A 22090-nucleotide genomic window follows, 5' to 3' on the forward strand; every position below is an offset into this window, starting at 1 on the left:
AAAAAGTACAGACTCAGTAAGCTAAAAGCAGTAAGACCATTTCTACAACTGTTCAATTAATATTCCACAAAATGACTAAGTTACAGTTCAGGGAAAACCTTCTTAAACAAGAATGTCTTCAACAGCCATCTGATTGGATGGAAGATGGGAGAGATGTGGGAGTGGGTGTAGAAACCTCTGGCTTTTGCATAACTAGAATGTTCAAAAACCCATTGCTCTGCCCACTTTTGCCTCTAGTCACACTCACCACTGGCCTACGTTCCCTACAAAGCTGCACTAGGAAATGTGGCTCTTGGGCTGAAAAAGATTCCTCACCACTGAACTAAAGCTTAAATCTTCTTAACATTCCCCTGAATCAATTTTTCTAGCATCGGGCCATTCAGATTGTAAGCCTGAGGGTAAGGACTGTCTTTTTTATTGATCTGTAAGCTGCTCTAGCTGCCTTTTCAGCTGATGAGCGGGATCAAAATGCTTCAATTAATTAAATAATTAGAAACTGTCTTCATTCCTTCTGAAAAACATAAAAACCTGAAGTTGGCAATGCTCAATTGAAATCATAGCTCACCTTCCTTAATAGAGGTTGTGAAAAATTCTCTTTGAAATTAAGTTCTCTTCATCATACAGTTCCTCCGTGAATGAATCTGTCATCCTGGCATCTCTTTTATAGAGTTCTTCAGTGTATTGCTTCCATCTTCCTTTTATTTTATCTGTCAGTCAGTGTGCTCCCCTGTTGATTATTCAACATCCCTACTCTAGGTTTAAATTTCCCCTTAATTTCTTTAATCTTTTGGAATAGGGCTCTTGCTTTACCCTTTTTGTTGTCCTCTTCTATTTCTATACAATAACTACTGTAATAGTTCTCTTTCTCCCTATGTACTAGTCACTGTATAGTTGCATTTAGGATTCTAACCGTATTTCTATCTCCTTTTGCTTTTGCTTTCCTTCTCTCTTTAACCATTTTAAGAGTTTCTTCAGTCATCCATTGAGGTCTTTCTCTCCTTTTAACTAGAGTGATTGTCTTTTTGCATTCTTCCCTGATAATGTCTCTGACTTCACTCCACAGTTCTTCTGGTTCTCTGCCAACTAAGTTTAAAGCCTCAAATCTGTTCTTTATTTGATCTTTATATTCTTCTGGGATGTTATTTAAATTATATTTTGGCATTAAGATTGTTTTGTTGTTCTTTTTTAGCTTTACTCTGATTTTCCATACGGCCAGTTCATGATCATTCCAAAGAAAGGGAATCCCAGAGAATGCAGTAATTATTAAACTATTGCCTTAATATCCCATGCAAGTAAAGTAATACTAGTAATTCTACAACAAAGGCTCTTACCATATATGGAGCAAGAAATGCCAGATGTCCAAGCTGCATTTAGAAAGGGAAGAGGCACCAGAGATCATATTGCAAATATATGTTGCATAGTGGAATGGACCAAGCAATTTCAGAAAAAAATCACCCTGTGCTTTATAGATTACAGCAAAGCCTTTGACTTTGTAGATCATGAAAAACTATGGAATGCTTTAAAAGAAATGGGGGTGCCACAGCATTCAATTGTCCTGATGCGCAACCTATACTCTGGACAAGAGGCTACTGTAAGGACAGAATATGGAGAAACCAATTGGTTCCCAGTCGAAAGGGTGTGAGACAGGGGTGTATTTTATCGCCCTATTAGTTGAATCTATACACCAGCCTTTCCCAACCAGTGTGCCTCCAACATCTGGAGGCACACTGGTTGGGAAAGGCTGCTATACACAGAACATATCATATGGAAAGTGGGATTGGACCAAGATGAAGGAGGTGTGAAAATTGGAGGGAGAAATAGCAATAATTTAAGATATGCAGACGATACCATACTATTAGCAGAAACCAGTAATGATCTGAAACAAATGCTGATGAAAGTTAAAGAGGAAAGCACAAAGGCAGGACTACAGCTAAACACCAAGAAGACAAAAATAATGACAACAGAAGATTTATGTAACTTAAAGCAGACAATGAGGACACTGAACTTGTCAAGGATTATCAATACCTTGGCACAGTCATTAACCAAAATGAAGACAATAGTCAAGAAATCAGAAGAAGGCTAGGACTGGGGAGGGCAGCTATGAGAGAATTAGGAAGGTCCTCAAATGCCAAGATGTATCACTGAACACTAAAGTCAGGATCATACAAACCATGGTATTCCTTATCTCTATGTATGGATGCAAAAGTTGGACAGTGAAAAAAGCGGGTAAGAGAAAAATCAACTCATTTCAAACGTGGTGTTGGAGGAGAGCTTTGTGCATATTATGGACTGCAAAAAAGACAAATAATTGGGTGTTAGAACAAATTAAACCAGAACTATCATTAGAAGCTAAAATGATGAAACTGAGGTTATCATACTTTGGACACATAATGAGAAGACATGATTCACTAGAAAAGACAATAATGCTGGGGAAAACAGAAGGGAGTAGAAAAAGAGGAAGACCAAACAAGAGATGGATTGATTCCATAAAGGAAGCCACAGACCTGAACTTACAAGATCTGAACAGGGTGGTTTATAACAGATGCTATTGGAGGTCGCTGATTCATAGGGTCGCCATAAGTCGTAATCGACTTGAAGGCACATAACAACAACATGTAGATAAGTTGTCCCCTTCCTTCAGGATCATCCAAAAGATGCACTCATTAAGCTTTTGCAATGTGTTAATCCTACTTTAAATTAATCATAGTGCCAAATTCTCAAAGGCAGGCATGTTAGTCTATTGAAGCAAAAGCAAAAAGTTCTGTGACAACAGATTTAATGTGGAAGAAGCTGTTCAGAGTCCATATCAGCAGATGTGTGAAATGTTATCTTCAGTTGGCAGATCGTTCACAAAAGCTTTTAACTTTCCATTAGCCTTTAAGATGCCACCATACTTTATTTTTAAAATTAATTTGTTATGCCAGCCTGAATCGAAGATTTTAAAAAACTTTAATTGGTAAAAAGCACTAGAAAAGAGACCCACATACAAGTGACTGACAATGTGCTTCCAAGAAAAAGTCACTGACCAAATTGCCCAGAAAATGCAGCTGAGGGAACCTGGGAAACAGAGCACAAAGTAATGCCAAATACCAGCATGGCAACCTTCTCATGGAAGTCCCAGAGGGACCCTCAGCTGAGACCTTGCAGGGCTAGAAGCCACAGAAGTCAAGCAAATCTCACACTGATGAATCTCTCAATGAAGCCAGCACTTGCCCTTCGCATGGCCAGGCACTTAAAGGGTTCATGTTTCATTTTAAAAAGTGCTAACAACAGTCCAACTCATTTGTCTATGTGTCCCTTATACTACCTAAGTTGTCGGTAAAGGCTTGATAGTCCTTTAAACGACAAAGCAATAAGAGCCTCATTGTAAGGCAGGATGTGGGAGGCGGTAAGGAATTTTAAAAGAAAAGAATACACATGCCTTGGGAAGATTCCTTCCCAAAACTGTTGGGGAAATATTTACGCACTCTTTTGGACTTCCATACCTACTCCCATCTCTGTACGTCCACAACACCCAAACTACTATTAAAACTCATTTCAGACTTCCATGAGCTATTTTAATAAAATTAGAATCCAATGTTTTAAACTTACAAAATTACTTCCAGGATCTCTTTAACAGTTACAGGTAAACTCGAAATAGATTCAATTATGATTTAAATTTCTTGATAGAGCAGGCCATCTCATCCAATTTATGGCTTCTATAGCAGAGACTTTCAGAGGAAGGCAATGGTAAACCACCTCTGAATACCGCTTACCATGAAAATCCTATTCATAGGGTAGCCATAAGTTGGAATCGACTTGAAGGCACTCCATTTCCATAGTAGAGGCTTAGATGCCTCTGGAAATTTACAAGGAGGCCCTAGAGCAGGAACAGCCAACATGGCATCTTCAGGTGTTGCTGGACTAAAACTCCCATCATCCCTGACCACTGTCCATACTGCCTGGGAATGATGGGAGTCCGAGCCCAACAACATCTGGATGGCAAAACATTAGCTACCCCTGCAACAGAGGATCTACTAGAAATTGGCTATTGGTCCACATTCTGCCCACTCCTGGTGATATATATTCTAGCAAAATTCTAGGTGTGCTCTATGTTTTTAACTGACCATGCCCACCTTTCCTTAAATGAGGTGGTTTAAACATAGCAGGCTGAAAACATGCATCTAGGGCAGGCCAAGTTTGTTTTTTCCAACAGCTAGAGTCATTGCTTAAGAAGCAACATACTTAATCAGTCTGACTTTACATCAAACTGAAGTTTCAGATTCAACTGTTAATGCACTCAAAATAGAAATAGAACATAACCTCCAATTTGAAACACAAAAGACTGTCTTCACCATCATATGATACTGACCAATAAAAAGGCTTTGAGATTAATAAAAATAAATTTGACACATGTTTCTAGGATGAATAATGAGGGAAATAAAATTTTCTAGATTAGTTTCTCGATTGGGCTGATGGGAGCTGTAGTTAAAAAAGTAACTTTTCCAAGCTCTGCATTCACCATATGCTCAGAGGCATACGTTACCAAATTCTTCCAAGCTACATAGGAAGTGGATTCAGTAGTACAAAACTAATTCCGGGCTGCTGTACTCTTCTGCTCCAACAAATGCACAGTTCAAACTTGGAGGAACCCAAGTTTCAAATTGCATCTTTCCTGCTCACGGCCGGAGTTCGATTCCAACGGAAGGAGGAAGTCAAATCTCCGGTAAAAGGGGTCGAGGTCCACTCAGCCTTCCATCTATCCGTGGTCGGTAAAATGAGTACCCGGCATATGCTGGGGGGTAAAGAAAGAAAGAAAGAAAGGCCGGGGACGGAACTGGCAATCCCACCCCATATATACAGTCTGCCTAGTAAACGTCGCAAGACGTCACCCTAAGAGTCGGAAACGACTCGCACTACAAGTGCGGGGACACCTTTACCTTTTTAAAAAACCCAGGATGCATGGGCTTAAAGGAGCATCTTCACCAACTCTGAAGGCCTCTTCTTTAAGATCACTCGGAAAGATCCTGCCTACAGACATGGCCTGCGCTGTGGTGACTTGAGACAGGACATTCTCTCTGGCAGCACCCTGACTAGGGAATCCCTTTCGTGGGGGGGCTGAGTGTCCCCTGTGTGATCCAGTTTAGGAGCCAATTAAAAACTTTTTTTTTCACCCAAGCTTTTGAGACATGGTTTTTGCCTGGGGTTGCAGCGGTGTTATTACTGTGTTCCTGTACACTTTTGATTTGTGAATTTATAAACTGTCAACTTGTAAAAAAAATAATAATGGTGACATACAATAAAGTCATTAAAATTTCATAAAATTATCAAACCATAAAATCCAGAATAAATGACCAACACTGAATCAAATTAATTCTCTAAAAATGTCTAGCAAAACAAGAACATTTTCAGCAGGCGACAAAAAAACTGTAGTTGTCTATCTAATTTCAATAGGAACAATGGCCCACATTACTGGTGCCACTGTGCTAGAAGTCTTAGTTCATGTAAAAACTAAACAAATACAGGACAGTCAGAAGGGTTTTTCCAGATGATCGCAGAGATCTGGCTGGTATATAAAGGACAAGGTGATCCTTCAGGTAATCCAGTCCTAGGCCATTTAGGAATTTATACACTAACAGTAATACCTTGAACTTAGCTCAGTAAATATACTGGTAGTATAATGCTTTTAATTGTATACAATTGCTGCACCTGTTATTATCTTATTTGCCACCCTGGGTTCTGCTGGGCAATAGGGTGGGGGGGTGTATCAATAAACACACACTCAACTGTGATTAACAAAACAGAGGTTTTATTTTACTAGCAAAACATTTCGGCTTCCACCTTCGTCAGCTGCTAACATACAAATGCTGTTACCAAGGTGGCACTTATAGAGCTTTGAGGATGAAATACTCAGAGGGGCTTCTTTTGCAGAAGCTAATAAATGTTTGTATTATCCTCCAGGTTAAGGTCATGTGGTGCTAATGTGTCCAGAGAGTATATCCAAAAGTTTTCCCTCTTAGTCAATGCTGTTGGATCTGTTGGCATCTCTATAGCATTGACTAAGAGGAAGACTATGAGGGAACTTCTGGATAGACTCCCTGGATACATTAGCACCATATGGCCTTAACCTGGAGGACAGTAAAAACTTTGCATCAACTGCAATGTTTTTTTAACATCAAGAAAATGTATCACCATGCATGGAGAACTGCACAAGGGAAAGGAATAAATCTATCATTTGAGAATATCTTTATATTCTTCACATCAATGTGTCTCAATTTTATAGCTAGCTTCATAATTATATCAGCTTCCTCATTTGAAGTTCACATGTTACCATGGCACATGGGAGCAAACAATTGTCTTTTGCTGAATGGGAGTTCTGCTGAGCCCAGAAACCACAAACTTGTCAAGTAGCTAGTGGCTCTGGCTTCACAAGTTCTTGCATGTCATGCCTGTCAGCTGCATCTTATTGGAGAAACTGTCAACACGTCTAACTAACTTGGAATCGATCCATCTTGTCCCCTTCAACACCTCAGTGTAGCACTCTTTATACAGAAATTGATGTATCTATCTATCACTAAAAAGTGCTGAAACAATCAAGACAATCCACACCACATTCTCAACAAAAGACCTGTGCAGGTGCATTCTTTGGCCAAAAAATATGCCACAGGAGAAGATACTGATAAATCAGTACTTCTAACAGTTTACATTTTAGTAATATTTTGGTAACACTTGGATTCTCAATTTGTTCATTAGAAGGGATTTTGAGGAAATATGATCATGTCACTATATTCACCAAACAAGGATGAAGAAAAGCTCTCACAACCAAACAGTCACATTTATCATAATTATTTGATGTAAAATGCCTGTGCACAGACCAACTCAGTGTTGCACTTTTGTGCTTGCTCAACCTTTACACAGAATCATGTTTCCTAATTGAGTGCATTCCTTCTTCAAGGGCATGTGAAATTGTGGCCAGGATATCAATGTCATTAGTAGGCCGAAGACAATGGTAACAATCGACATTTTATAAGTTTGGGGTTCTAACCACTGCACAACATACCATACAAGCATGCAGCAATGTAGAAAGCATTTATACATTTGTTCAGTTTGCAACATGCGCTATTTCTGCCTCAGTTTGCAGTAATCCATGATGCACTTTCCTCCCACTGTTATCATTTATACCATCAAAGTGTTGGGGTCATCTTTCATGTCTCACATTTTAGGCATCAAGCAACAGTGCTCCCCTCTTTACTGCTGATGGCTGCATGCTTATACCAAACAGCAAGATGATTACAGACAAGTATGCTCTCCTTTGTGCATCAATGATTCAAGCATTTCTTCCATGACAATTATACAGAATGTTCCAACATTGTGAAGAAATGTCACCATTGCACAGATAAGGCCATAGGACAGCCGTAGAGCATCTGCTCTGCATGCAAACGTCCAGGTTCCATCTGTAGAATCTCCAGGTAGGGCTGGGAAAGACCTTGTCACCGATTTGACAAAAGATATGAGCACCTGCATATTTTCCAAATGCACTGGTGTTTGGAAATTTATCTGGATGGGCCCCCAAGCGCTTCCACAAATGTGATAAAGTTGCTGGCCTTTAGTACACACTGTCCATTCAGGAAGTTTTTTGAAAGTCCTTCACAACATAATGATGATGATAAAGGGCACAATGTCCATCTTGCATCTGAAGGCAATTCTAGTCAAACAACAAATATACAACATATCGGCTCTGACATATTAACAGATCACATTGTTCAAGGGCTGCAAGCCAGCACTCAATAGTTTTGGATAATGCAGACATTTGGTTATCATTTTCCAGGTGAAGCATCTCACACCCTAATTCTAGCTGCCCTTTGACCCTACTCCTGTCTGAATTTATACTCCTTGTATATGGATGAACAAAAAGTACAATATTATTCTATGCATCATTCTACCAAGATCTTGTAAAATAGTACTGATGCTTTCCTATCACCAATGGAACATTCAAGAATCCCTAATACAGCATTCAAGAAGTGCATCTGCAGCTCAGTGTCATCTTCTTATCGGCCAATATTGTATTTATTTATTATTTGATTTATATCCCACCCTTCCTCCCAGCAGGAGCCCAGGGCAGCATTTTGAGATTTTTCCTCCTACCAATGTCTCCATCTGATGAGCTCCCATAAAACACATTTGTCTCCAAATACATAGGCTTACCCTTGAACTATTAACAACCTGCCATTTGACTCAGCAGCACACTGTGGTTCAGATCATTGGTTTGGTTGCACAGTTGAAAAAACAAGAGCCAGTGCAGGCCTACAGATATGGAGATAATCTGAACTGGCCCATCAGCCTCCATGCTCAAGCTTCCTATTGAATATTCATTACTGAATGGAAGGTTCAGCTGTGTCAATATTGGAAAATTGAAGACACAGATCAGTGAACAATAAATTACAGTATAGCTCTGATGAAGAGGAGCTAATGCAAAAGGGTGGTGCAGTCTACAGACTAGTTCCATTTATTCTCACTACAGCCACTACTGTGGGCACCCATCTGTAATTCCTCCCACCCTGCAGAGTAGCACACATTAATTACCCAAAGAAATTTATGCTGTCTCAAGAGAGCCTATCTTACTCTCTTTGATGGAGCTTAACATGCATACACAGGCTCAAGCTGATATTGCAAAATCTACTCCATATGGTTTATGCCATATTTGCCCTGCAAAGCAGTAGACTCCTTCCACCCCTCACCCTATCTTCTAGAAATAGTTGATACAGGTTTAAGCCTCCTGCCTCAGAAGACTATGACCTGACTCCCAGAACAAAACCAGCCAGTACTGAAACTCTCATACATATGAGGATTTCTTCTCAAAGAACAGAGCCAAAGACAGCATCTGAAAACCCAGATCTGAACACCCACCAGTTTTCCTGCATGAACTAGGGAAGAACCCCCTCCCCATTCATATCAGACAGCTCCTTTTGCATTGAATAGGTTGATGAGGAAGAAAAAGGCCGTCTCCCCATCATCTGGGCACTTTTCAGCATCTGTGCTTGTTTCCATTAAAAGGTTTGCTGTTAAACAATATATATTTAGTTCTAACAAGATCAGAATCTTTGGGTTTCACCTATGCAAGTTAATCCACTGACTTTAGAGACGTCAAATAATGGGGAAGGTTTTCTTCAAGACTAACAAAGAAAATTGCAAAGTGTGTTCAACACAGAGATCTGATCAGACTAAGGTATTTGCCACAAGACACACACACATTGCACATCTGCCAGCAAATGCCTACCCACCAAAGGTTATCATGTGCCCAAAATTAGTTGCCTCACTTTTGGTTCAAATAATGTATTTTATTACTGGATCTAACATGAGAGAGAGGATAAGCCCTGGGTCAAAGAGAGAACTGAAATCCACTAGACCAACAAGAAAGCCCTCAGAGAACATCTAGGCCTCTCTCTGCTCCTGCTGCTTCACACAACAAGACTAACAAAAACTCCGGTCGTGAGCAGAGCTTCAGCTGCGTTACCGCCGCTCCAAAAAGAAGTCGGGTAAAAGCAGTAATTAGCTTTCCAAACTGTTTAAAAAAATCAAAGTATGGAGAAAGAAGAACATAGACAAATATTTAATATTGCATTATGGAAACACTGAAAATCCATATACAAAATTGTGGTGGAAATATTTGGCAGATACAGAGCAGAAAGACTTGTTAGACACCCTTTGCACTGATTGCTCATTTTTCCCTATATGAAAGGATACTGCATAGCTGAACCCTGACCTGCAGCAAAGTAGACACATTCTTTAAGGTTCTGTGCCTTTTGCTATAGCCATAGTTATTTGGGGACAGGATGGGGCAGAAAAAGAAAACTAAGCCAGACACCCAGCAGAAGCTCTTTCCTAGGGTAGACCATCACATCACACCTTCAGCACACTCCTTCTAGGTCTCCTGTGTTTTGTTAAAACCAGAAATAACCTAGCCACCACTCCCAGGCCACCATCCCAGGCAGATGATGGCTACCATTTTTCAAACAGACATGCACATACAAGACCAGTGGCAACATTCACAACTTATAGTTTTCTGATTAAGTTGTCAATAAATCTTTCTCTAAGTAAATAGAGACATGGTAGGGATCATTCCAGAGTGCAGGACATGGAATAATGGGCTCAAGTTACAGGAAGCCAGATTTCAACTGAACATCAGGAAAAACTTCCTAACTGTTAGAGCCATATGACAATTGAACCAATTACCTAAGGAAGTGGTAGGCTCTCCAACATTGGAGGCATTCAAGAGGCAGCTGGGTATGCTTTAAGCTGGATTCCTGATTTGAGCAAGCGGTTGGATTCAATGGTCTTATAGGCTCCTTCCAACTCTACTATTCTATGATTCTATGACCATTTCATAGCAAGCCTCATTTAACCAGAGTTAAGATGAGAAGAACATAAATGAGGGGAGACCATCTCCAAACAGTCACCTATCCCAAGCATGTGAATCAGTTTTGCTCAGCTTTACCACCAACACACTGAAGGCCATGAAGACCAAGAGCATCAAGTTCGAATGATAAGAAACAATCTCAAGGTTGAGAACAAGTGGAATATGTGTACCTTCAAACAGATGCAATTGTTCCATGGACTCATATGCACCTAGTAACAGTTTGGTTAAGGAAAAAAACCTATGAGGTTCTTTGTATAGCTGCTGCTGTAAACACTTGCACAGTAACAACTGTTATGCACTACCTATAGAGAGTTAGGACGAAGATGGGATCCAAATCCTTTACTTTCACTTTTTTATCCAGAAGTATATCTGTTCAGAATCCTGTTCTTCCCTGCCATGCCAGAGGAATAAAAGCATATTCTGTGGAACCTGCAATACAATGAGGGGGGGAAAGGTAGTGCAGCCCAAGCAATGGGTTTCCAGGAGATGCAGTCAGAGCTTGAATGAGAACACAGTTTTAACTATTCAAACTGGTGAAAAGGAACAGAACTGCTAGAGCATTCAAGCAACAGCAGTTAAAACACAAGCATGACTCATCACCACAGCAATCTATTACACTGTGGTTACAGAAATGCAGAGGTGGGGATTATCTACCTTAACTAATCGAACTGCAGTGATGGGAAGAAGACCACTCTACCAGCTTGCCTTCCTCCAGAGGCTTCAGCCAATGCAAGACGCATGCCTCCTTCGGACATCAATTCCTACTGGCTCCCGTTCATGCTTCTTACTCCAGTTACAAAAGTGTCGACGTGAGCATCTCGTTCAGGCTCCGCTGGAAATAGGTAGACTACCTGTTTACTACATTCTTATTGGAGACTACCAATTAATGAGCCTTAACTAATGAGTTAAACAGCTGTACTAACTGCTTAATGACCAAAACTCTTCTAGTGACATTGCCGAAAATCTCCAGGCACCATCTGCTCACTTGAATTTTCACACATTTTGCAATTGTCTTACTGCAAAAGGCACCAAGCAGGAAGAGTATCAGCACTCAACAACAGGCAAATAAGAGATCTATTCGAAAACATTAGGCATACGCACAAAGACTTTCTGAATTCCCCCTGTTAAACTTATACATAAGTACACATTTCCATAAAGAGAGGTCATCCATGGAGCTTTTTTGGACATTTCATCTGGGCACACTTGCCTAGTTGGGATCAACAGCTATTTGGCTCTACCCTCCCCAGAACTGTCTCCTGCAGTAACCATTCCACCATACTCCAGTCCAAAAGCTCTGGGCACCTGGATTTTCTTATTTTCTTCTTCCCTCTCCATTGTTTTTTCTTCTGTATCATATCTTAGTTTGTAAGCCATTATTTTAAACCATAAACTACTTTGAATGTTTCTGCAGAACAGCAGTAGGTAAATGTAGTAAATAAATTCAACAATGAAATTTCAAAGAGCATCAGATTCTACCCAATGGATCATACCTGCAAGAGCTATCTAAATATTCCATTTTTCCATTCATTTACACTACTAGGGTAACTTCACATGAGCATCAAGTATTACCATCAGAACTGCCCCCAAATTTTAAAAAACGCATGTATAACACATTGAAGACAAATGTTTTAATCTGCACATTTGACAATATGCATGGCATTCATAGAGTTGATTGACTGTAAATGTAGCTTCAAGAACACTAATTTGCTTTGACTGATGACACTCTTGCAACTAAGTGCACTAAAGTAGCATTACCAAATGCAGAAGGTAGATGTTGCTATTTTTCTTGAAAGGTCGTCACTAGGGGCCATGGGGTCTCATTCACTGAGGTCTGCGTGTGTGTATCAAGTACAGGAGTACAAAACAAACACAAGCCAACCTATACAGCAGTACCTTATTCCTTATCACAGCCCTCCATGAAACAGATACCAAGTGGGCATTCCACCAAGCAATTAGATGAACCACCTTTACTATAGTCAAAGAGTTCAAACCAAACGACTTCTTACATATCAGCACAAACCACACTTTTCATTGAGGAAAGAGGCAAGTGGGAGCAAGGGAAGAATAAATGGAAGGACAAATAACAGAAGTACACAGGAAGAAGGAGTGACAGTACCGGAATGGAAGCAAGAGACAGAAATGAGGGATTATATACAGAGAAGAGCCAAATTTTGTTGCAGTTCTTACTTGTACTGTCAGCTGACCATACGCCAACCAATTAAACATTTTTAACTAGTCCAAGAATGCTGCTCCCATGTGCTATGGTGACAATGCCATTACTATAAGCCATACCTAACTGCGAACAACTGGAAAAAAATCATTTTTCTTGAAGTCATGCAAATGTTACAAAATTTGATGTTCACATTTACCTTTCATCAGTTTAGAGTCCATCAGGCAACAAACACAATCCTAAATATGTCTACTCAGAAGTAAGTTTCACTGAGTTCATTAGGACTTATTCCCAGGTTGCAATCCTATCCACATATGCCTGGAAGAAGTCCCACCAAACACAAGGGGACTTGCTTTGGGGTAGAAATGTATAAGCCTGTACTGTTTTAGCTGTCCTGCATTTGATTCTTACTTGCTATTATCTGTTTATTTCCCTTTATAAACCTACCCTTCATCACAGTGGCCTGTGCCACCAGCCACAAGACCAAGGGCCACTGAGAGGCTGCACCCCTGCTTCCCAGAAAGAATATTGTGACAAGCAGAATATCAGCCTGGCCCCATCCAACAGCCAAAGGAACAAGCAAAGGAATATGGTCATGCCCCCAACTGGCCTTGATGAACAGATCTCCCTACTCCATGTTTTCTCCTCCCCTTGTGTGTCTTTGGCCTTTTTTGTTCTTAAGCCAAATGGCAGGGTCTGACTTTTTTTTTTTTAAGTGCTGCTTTGGGAGACAATTATGATAAATAAATATATAAATACGCACAACTTCTTCAGGATAAAGCATGCTAGACTCACTGCTCAAGATGCTTTGCAATCCAGATGTACTGTATATAGTAATAGCATGGTAATGTCTTTTGTGGGCTGGTAATGTTTTTCTGTCCTTTCTGAAAGATTATATTCTGTATTCACTGAAGTGGACATACAAGCACTCTTTTGATTATGTACATGGAATAATGTTTTTACCCGCTCCTGACTATAATTTATAGTTTGCAAATTAATTAAGCTTAGTTCTGTTTGTATTTTTTCTTTTTCTTATCCTTTTTCCTTTACCTTTTAAAAAATTTAATATTTTCTAGTAGAATCTTAATGGTGATGTTAAAATAAATATACAGATATCATTATATAAAAGCACTCTGTTCTATCATAAGGTACAAGGCAGCATCCAGGCAAGTGACACACTGGCTCGGCTCAGCTGTAGTCCATATTGTTGAGCCTGGCTGCAAAACAATCACAGAATTTCTGCTTGGCTAAAACCACAGCACCCCAGTTCCAATGTCATGGGGAACTGTGATTTAAGAAGACAGCCAATCTCCTCTGTGGATTGTGGCAAAGGAGCACTTATTTAAGCTCACTTGCTTGTTTCCACTCACACAGGCTATATTTTATTGGACCAGGAACATTACACCTGAATCTGGACAGTTCTTTGATCAAGCAATGTGTAAGTTTTCTAAATAAATAAAGCAAGCCTGCATGTAGCAATCCAAATACTTCAAATTCCAGACAAAGCAGGATTCTGGTCTATAGCTCTATGGAGGTAACAGATGTTGTCAAGACCAGACCATGCCCATCATAAATATTACAGCTACCTGACATAACACAGAGAAGTCAGATGCATGAGACATCAGAGGCTACAAAACTGAACTCTGGATGACGTTAGAATCCAACAACATTTGATTATGCCAATGCACATGCATCTCCAGGCTCTGAAAGGAACAAGCAAGAGGGAAGAACAGTCCACGCAGGAGAGCCGGCGGTAGTGTTTCTTGTCAAACAAGCAGTAATCTTATTTGCTCTAAAAACTCTTGTAAGTCACACAAGTGCCAGCGTCACCCAACAGAAATCCCAACTACAGTATATCTCAATGTCCTGAGTGATCTGATAGGCTTCTGCCATACCACCACATCACAACCTCAAGCCCACCTGCATTCATTACTCACTGCTACCTAACGGATTTTCAAGGCAAGAAACCAACAAAGGAATGCAATGTTCTGATCATTTTGAAACCATGGAAAAAGTTTTACTAGCTTTTTTTTTCTTTTTAACAACTAGAAATTTAGCGGTATGGAACTGAAATATTTACAGTGCATTCGGAAGTCCCACTTAGGTTAAAGGGACTTACAGTTAAGTGTATACAGGATTGCAGTCCAAATGATAAAAGAACTGTGCACAATGTAGGACATAGCAGGATCAGTATACTTACCAAATAAGTTGCAAAAAATGTATTACTAAAAATGAAGCTACAAGTTTTACAATTTAAGATATTCAAGGATACAACCTTATGTACCCCTACTTGAAATAAGCATCTTTACATCACAGAATCTACTGATTTTCAAATCAGAACATTTAAAATTTTAAAGGAAGGCAATTACTTGGGTTTAAGAATCTATAAACCCCCAACATGATCACACAGAAGTTACTCCATGTGTCTAATCTCAAAAAATAAATCCACACCATGCAGACACTAGCAATGTTCAAAACCTTTCACATACACTAACCCCTAGAACCACCCTTTAAATGAGTTATCAACTCCATATGGTGAAGGTGCTGATAAGAGTGTGTAAACATCCCTATAACATATTCAACAGTATTGCTTTAGCAGTCTATCGTGGCTATTTAGCTACACCATATAGGACACTCATTATGAGCATACAATATATTGTGTCAGACACAAGCAAGCACTTTTTGGCCTTGCATGCTCCTCCAATGAAGACCACAGCACCTTCTGAGGGTTTTAACTGTGGAGAACTAGGGTTATGTCTATGGCTTATTAAACTATAGTTGCCAAATACTGTTATTTCTTATATAAAGCACATTCATACACAGGACTAAAAGGCACACATGCACAATACCTGTACAATACTCGACAAGTGCCAGCTACAATTAGTTAGGTATAATGACTAAGAGACTGGACTACAACTAATCAAAAAACCCCAGTTCAAATCTCACCTCTCTCTCATCCTCAGTCCCCCCCACACATAGACATGCACACTCCATCTGCAATACAGGAAACAATAATACTGACTTACCTTACAGGATTGTTGTAAGGATATTGACTTGGTAGTGTATGTGAAGCGCTTTCAACACTTGAAAGTTCTGAAAATGCTAAGAATTAGGCCATAATCCAGAGAGGCACACACACCACATTCTGCATGATCTTTGTTCATGCCAAAAATAGAGAAATTATCAGTTCATAACTGCACTCCAAACAACAGCATCAAGGGACAAGACCACAGGACAGAATTCATCCTAGTGCAGGGCAAGCATAGCACCTGCACACAGAGAGATTACTATAGGAATCTGTTTACATTCCTCAGCATCAGCACACAGTATGCTGGGCCATTAGGTCTACAACTGTGCATACTTTCTGTATCCAAACCATCCAACCCTGCAAATTCAAGCCAGAAGGAAAGTCTGGCTGGGGACACAGATATGAGCATAGAACCCTCGATTCCTGTAACAGTGCAGCTCAAATACCAAGGAATGTGGGGATGAGCGGGAACCTATTGAGTCCTATGCTGATCCCTCCACATGACAAGGCCTTCATTTAGTTGAGCTCAACCAGAAAGTGAAACACTTCCTGAATCTGGGGATCTGATTGCACTGCTAAACAAAGAATTCAAAAATGCAATAGTTAATGTTTAGCTTGTTAAAGGCAGTGCCAAAGCAACAGCAATAGTTAATGTTAAGGCTTTTAGCTTAAATGAGCATTATATTATTTAACTCAAACAAGCCTTGGGTGCCTTGGCAAAAAGGCGGTATATAAATCCAATATAAATATCAGTAAAGTTCACTGTAAAGTTACTACCAAAGTGCAAAATGTGTTTCAGTTATTTTTAAAAAGTATTTATTCAGAAAGATTTATAAATCACTTAATCACAAAACTAAGTATTGTATGTAATTTTCATTAAAATATTGTTCTTTCAACTTTTCCAATATATATATACTAGAAAAAAATCTCACAACAGCTAACCAGCACCCTTTTCTCAGAGTAAACAGGACAAAAGATTCCCAAAATGAAGTTGAGGGAAGAGAAGAAAATGGAATAGAAGCCTAATTAATTTATTAGCACAGCTCAGAGGCCACTGTAAGATATGTCAAGCTGCAGAATAATCCCTACAAATCAGAAATAATTTTTGATTATTTGTAGCCCAGTCTCTTAGTCATTATACCTAACTAATTATAGCTGGCACTTGTCAAGTACTGTACAGGCATTAAATGACTAGGCTACAACGATACACACACTTACTAAGAAGCATATCCCACTGAAGACAGAGGATCTTACTTCTGAGTATCCATGCACAGGATTCTAAGTAATTTCACAAGCCATGCCAGACACATCTACACACATCTTCCATGTTCTCACCAGGGCTGGAAGGTCCAACTGGTACTCTCATGCTGAGATTTCTCTCAGCATCAGTCACACTGCCAGAAGTATTGCCCTGGTGATTGTCCCCTGCCCCCTAAATGTGATGGACAACAAGGGTATCTGAGCAAAAAAATTTGGAGCTAACACCACACACAAAATCCTGTACTGTCCTAGGTTACATTGGAAAGCGCTTGCTTGTTCTGTATGATCCAGATTTCTTAGGCTACCTAGTTACAGCTTCCCAGAATTCCCCCCATCACTTATGAAAAGTCACTTATACAAATAGGCAGACACAGACCTCAAATAAACTTGGCTAATTTCTATGCATAGGAGGGTTCCCAAAGAATGGCAATGAGTGGGTGTTAGTTTTGTGCATCCTATATCACATCAGATAACCACGCAGATAAGCTTTTCAAGTTAAACAGCCTACAGGAAGGGCCATAGCTCAGTGGTAGACATTTGCTCTGCATGCAAAAGGTCGAGGTTAAGTCCCCACCATCTCCAGGCAGTGCTGGAAATGTCCCCTCTGAAACCCTGGAGAGCCACTGCCAGTCAATATAGACACTACTGAACTAAAGGACCAATGGTCTGGCTCAGTGTAAGCCCTACGTTCCTATATTTTAGTTAACAAGGAATGACATGTAAAAAAAATTATTAACTCCTGTTAAACTTACAAGTTCTAGTAGAAGCAACAACTGAATTCATGAATTCTTATAAAGCTAACTACCCTGAAGTTGGATGCAAGTTATCAACCTAAAGTTGTGTCAGCAATAAATAATGGTATGTTAATGTATGTCATGCTGACATTAAAAATAGACCCTTAAACGACCCAACCCACCGCATCATCTTCACCATGGCAAGACTTCAATGACTCTTCCGATACGCGTCTCAAATTGCAAACTATTATTTGCTCTACAGCTGCTAAAGTGAGCCTACAGCTGCCCTGTGATTAAAATCAGCTAGTCTAAGTGTTATGAGCCTGTCATTTGGGGCACAGGGTGTGAAAGAAATAAACAATTCTTAAATTTACAAAAGCCTTCCTTTGTACACATATAGAGATTCTTACGTGTTACAAGCAGCCAAGAAAGGAGTCATGCCAATCCTGGATTACAGGATCAAGCCTTCCGCCTCTGCTGAACTGGAACAGGGATGGTTCCCTTTACTCAACCTGCTATGATCGGGCTACCTAAAGGCAATCACTATGTGCTTCACGATTTACGCAACATAATCCCAGCATCACAATGGGGAAAAGTAGCATGATATGTTCATTACGGTCAATTCCCTCTAACAGGAACATCTTTCTCTCTTGCTACTACTCCCCATTTTCTTTTCAAAGAAGAACGCCAAGCCACCCCTACAAGAATTGGCAACATTGCTGCTGCTGCTGCTGCTGCTGCTGCCGCCGCCGCCGGCAAAATCCAGGCCAGCCTGAGCCAGAAAACAGGCTTCGCCTTGAGCACACAAAGCAGTGAAGTGCCGCGCCGCACCTTTGCCCGTGCCACCGAGGATTTGCTCGTCTGGTGGAAAAGGAAGGAGCCCCTCTGCACCGCTGCCGAGGAGGCTTCCCAGGAAGGGCCAGGCAGGCAGGCTTCCACAGCCGCAGGGCTCCATCCTGGGCTCTACTTCTTGGTCACGCCAGAGTGTGACAGCAAACCGAGGCAACCCTGGGGCAGACAGGCTTCCCAGAACTGCCACGAGGCAGCCGACGCGCCACTCTGGACTGCCCTCTCCCCACAGCGCCTTGAACTAAGTTGCTCCGCGGAACCCGCCGCACCGCCTGCCTGCCTGCCTCCGTTCGCCCACCCAAGCCAGCCCGGCCCGCTCGCCTCGCTCACCTCCCGCACGTCCTGCAGGCACTCGAGAACGGCCAGGTTGTTGGCCCAGCTGTGTTTGGGGCAGACGCGGGCCACGTCTTCGCGGCACACCGGCTCCTCCGCCAGCTTCCAGCCGCCGCCGCTGCCGCGAAGCAGCCGCCCACCTCCCGCCGCCCCTGGTCCTCCGCCGGCGCCCTGCGGTGCTCCCACTCCCAGCCCCAGTTGAGGCGGCTGTTGGGCCCCCAGCCCCGCCTGCTGCTGTCCCTGACCCGGGAACCCTCCGGCGGCGATGACCGCCGCAGCCCCGCCTTGCTGCGCCCGGGCCGGCTCGAGAGCCACCAGCAGCAGCAGCAGCAGGAGGAGGAAGAGAAAAGGGCCCGGTCTACGGCTCCGGGCCGGGACACGTCCGCACAGCGCCATCTTTGATGCGAGTCCTCAGCCCGGCCCGGCCCGGCCTCGCAGCCTTAGGCCCCGCCCGCTGCAACCTGCGCGCGCACCGCCAACGGCGCCGGTGGCCACGCCCACTCCTCTGCACGCGGGCGGGCGGCGACAACGACACGGCGCTCAAAACAGGCGGCTAACGTCACCACCTAGCGTGCAGAAAGAGCCTACGGGAGAGCGGCGCGCCACGTAGCGGCCGGAACCTTTCGCAGCTGGGAGGGGGCCCGAACGGCGCTTCCCTCCGTCGCCTAGCAACCGCTGCTGCATCCGGATAGGAACGGGGCCGTCGGACTGCCTCTCTACGGCGCGATCCCCTCCGATGGGAGGTGCGGTCCAAAACGCCTGCTTCCCAACTGTCCCTAACTTTCCCCTCAAGTTTTCCTAACTTGTCTTGCTCGTAACAACAGGAAGGGTCATCTTTACGAATAAAGTTGTTATTGCTGTCATTTTCTGTGCAAGCAGATTGTGAGTACAAATGTCAGGCAGGATGGTTTTTAAAAAAAGGTCTGTGGCGTTTCCCCTAATCACTGCCCTGCTTCTTTTCGTCACTGTACTTATACATCTCTAAGAAGCAAGCTTCAATGGGGACTTACTCCCAGATAAGTGTATATAGGATTACACACACCTCCGAGTAGATGTGTACTGGATTGCAGCCTAAGTGTCGAAGAAACAGGTGACCAGCTTTGGTTTTACACTCAGCAAACACCAATATAGAGTTGAATTCCCATATCCTCACCTGAATGGTTTTGAGAATGAATATGTAGACATGGTAATTTAAAAACATTGTTAGGTGTGTCCCAATCTCTGACCGGTGACAGGTTTGAGAAGTCCCAGCACATAGAACCATAGAATTGGAAGGGGCCTATAAGGCCATCAACTCCATCTCCCTGCTCAATGCAGGAATCCAAATTAAAGCATACCCAACAGGGTGCTGGCTGTCCAGATGCCTCTTGAATGCCTCCAGGGTTGGAGAGCCCACCACCTTCCTAGGTCATTGCTTCCATTGTCATACTAGGAAGCTTTTCCTGATATTCAGCTGAAATCTGACTTCCTGCAACTTGAGCCCATTATTCTGTGTCCTGCACTCTGGGATGATCAAGATGAGATCCTGGCCTTCGTCTGTGTGACAGCCTTTCAAGGACTTGAAGATAACCTGGGCTTAGTTTCCTTAGAATAAAGGTCACTGGAAACTGATGGTGTTTCGGTGGTACTAGGTTTTATTTACAAATACAAATGGGAGGCTCACAGTCTGAACACTACAACAGATACTAGTCTCCCATTAGGTTTCTAGGGCTGTAGTGGCTCCAGCTGATGGGAACTTTAGTCCAAAATATGTGGAGGGCACCAGGTTAGCAAAAGCTGCCATAGACCATGGACCCTTGGGATAGCCATGCTTTCTCTGGGCATGGCCCCATCACTGGCATTAGCATTCTCTCTCCCCTGGAAACCAATTCTATGGCAAAGATCATCTCATCCCTTATATACCCAGTCGATCACTGCACTCTGCAGGTGAGGGCCTCCTGCAGATACCATCTTATCAGGAGGTCCCTTCCACACAACTAAGGAAGTGGACCTTTAGTACTGTGGCACCAACTCTTTGGAATTCCCTCCCCTTAAATATTAGACAGGTACCATCACTGTTATCTCTTTGGCGCCTGCGGAAGACTTTCCTCTTTCAACAAGCCTTTTAAGTAAAGACCTTATCCTAGTCTGTGTCTATGTTTGAATTGCTTTTTAATGTTTTTAAAGCTTTTTTTAAAAAAGATGTTTTTAAAGACGTTTTGATTTAATATATTTTAAAGTCTGTTTTTAATGTTTTAGAGTATTTTTTAGTGTTTTGTTTGCCACCCTGGGTTCCTTCTGGGAGGAAGGGCAGGATACAAATTTAATAAATAAATAAGCAAATTAACAGAATTTCCAGCATACATACGCCAAAATAAAAAGTCTAAGATCCTTTAGAGGAAGGCATGAGAGTTAAGCTGGTTTAAAAACAACGTTCATTACTATTTATTAAAGTATTTCTCAGTCACTTTTAGCCTTAGCTCTCAAGAGTGAGATACAACATTGGCCATAAAATACAATAAATAATAAAAAAATGACAATCACAAATTTGCAGCAGCAGTCCAGTGGTAAGAAATATAGCCAATACACAATTATTGGGTAAATACAAAAGTTTTCAGTGGGCATGGAAAAAAATTAAAGACAGCATTAGGTGGACTTCTCTAGACAAGGACTCCACAAAAAGGGTGCCACAGCTGAGAAGGTCCTGTCTCCCATTCATCACCACCTACTTATCAGATGAATATAGAGCAGGTTCATGCAGGAGCAGGTGGTTTTTTAGGTAATATAAGACTGTTATGCTGTCAGACAGTTAAAACGGAAAATAATAGTGACCCAACTCACAGGGGTATGAGAATGACAACATAATATGTAATTATTTTGTCACTCCTTGCATATTACCCTTCATTATTTTGTTTGAGGACCTCTTTAGACAATCACCCATATGAGCAAAGCCAAATTCTTATACTCTAAATAATATTGATGTTGCCCTAATAAGTGGTCTGTTTCTTTTCATTTTTTCTTATTCAAATCAAACCAAATCAAATTGTATTAGTCAACAGACTGTTGAATCATCAGATAAAAATAGATATTATTACAACCTCATTTTAAAAAAATATAAATGGAATATATATAAATAAGTGAAATAATACTTAAAAAAAATTACAAAGGACCAAATAACACACAGTTGGTTTGGAGACTATCAAACAATCATTAATGGTCTCATACGAATAGCCAAGTTCAAGAATTTGGCCACTTGCTCTGTAACTGACTTGTTAGTACCTTGAAGTAATGTAAGAGATTTGCTAGAACCACCAGAGAAAGACTGGGTAATAGGGTATATT

General features: G+C 41.5%; 1 protein-coding gene across 1 annotated transcript in view; it reads right to left on the reverse strand.

Annotated features, from left to right (window-relative positions):
* Nucleotides 1–19266, reverse strand: part of GLG1 (golgi glycoprotein 1) — an 84758-nt gene extending 65492 nt beyond the window's left edge. Inside the window, exon 1 of the mRNA XM_061593706.1 lies at nt 18768–19266. Coding sequence (XP_061449690.1) covers nt 18768–19166 — 399 coding nt within the window. The 5' untranslated portion in view covers nt 19167–19266. The remainder of the gene's footprint in view (nt 1–18767) is intronic.
* Between the last annotated feature and the right edge of the window lie 2824 nt (nt 19267–22090).

The sequence above is a fragment of the Rhineura floridana genome, chromosome 13 (genome assembly GCF_030035675.1).
Source record: "Rhineura floridana isolate rRhiFlo1 chromosome 13, rRhiFlo1.hap2, whole genome shotgun sequence".
Lineage (NCBI taxonomy): Eukaryota > Metazoa > Chordata > Lepidosauria > Squamata > Rhineuridae > Rhineura > Rhineura floridana.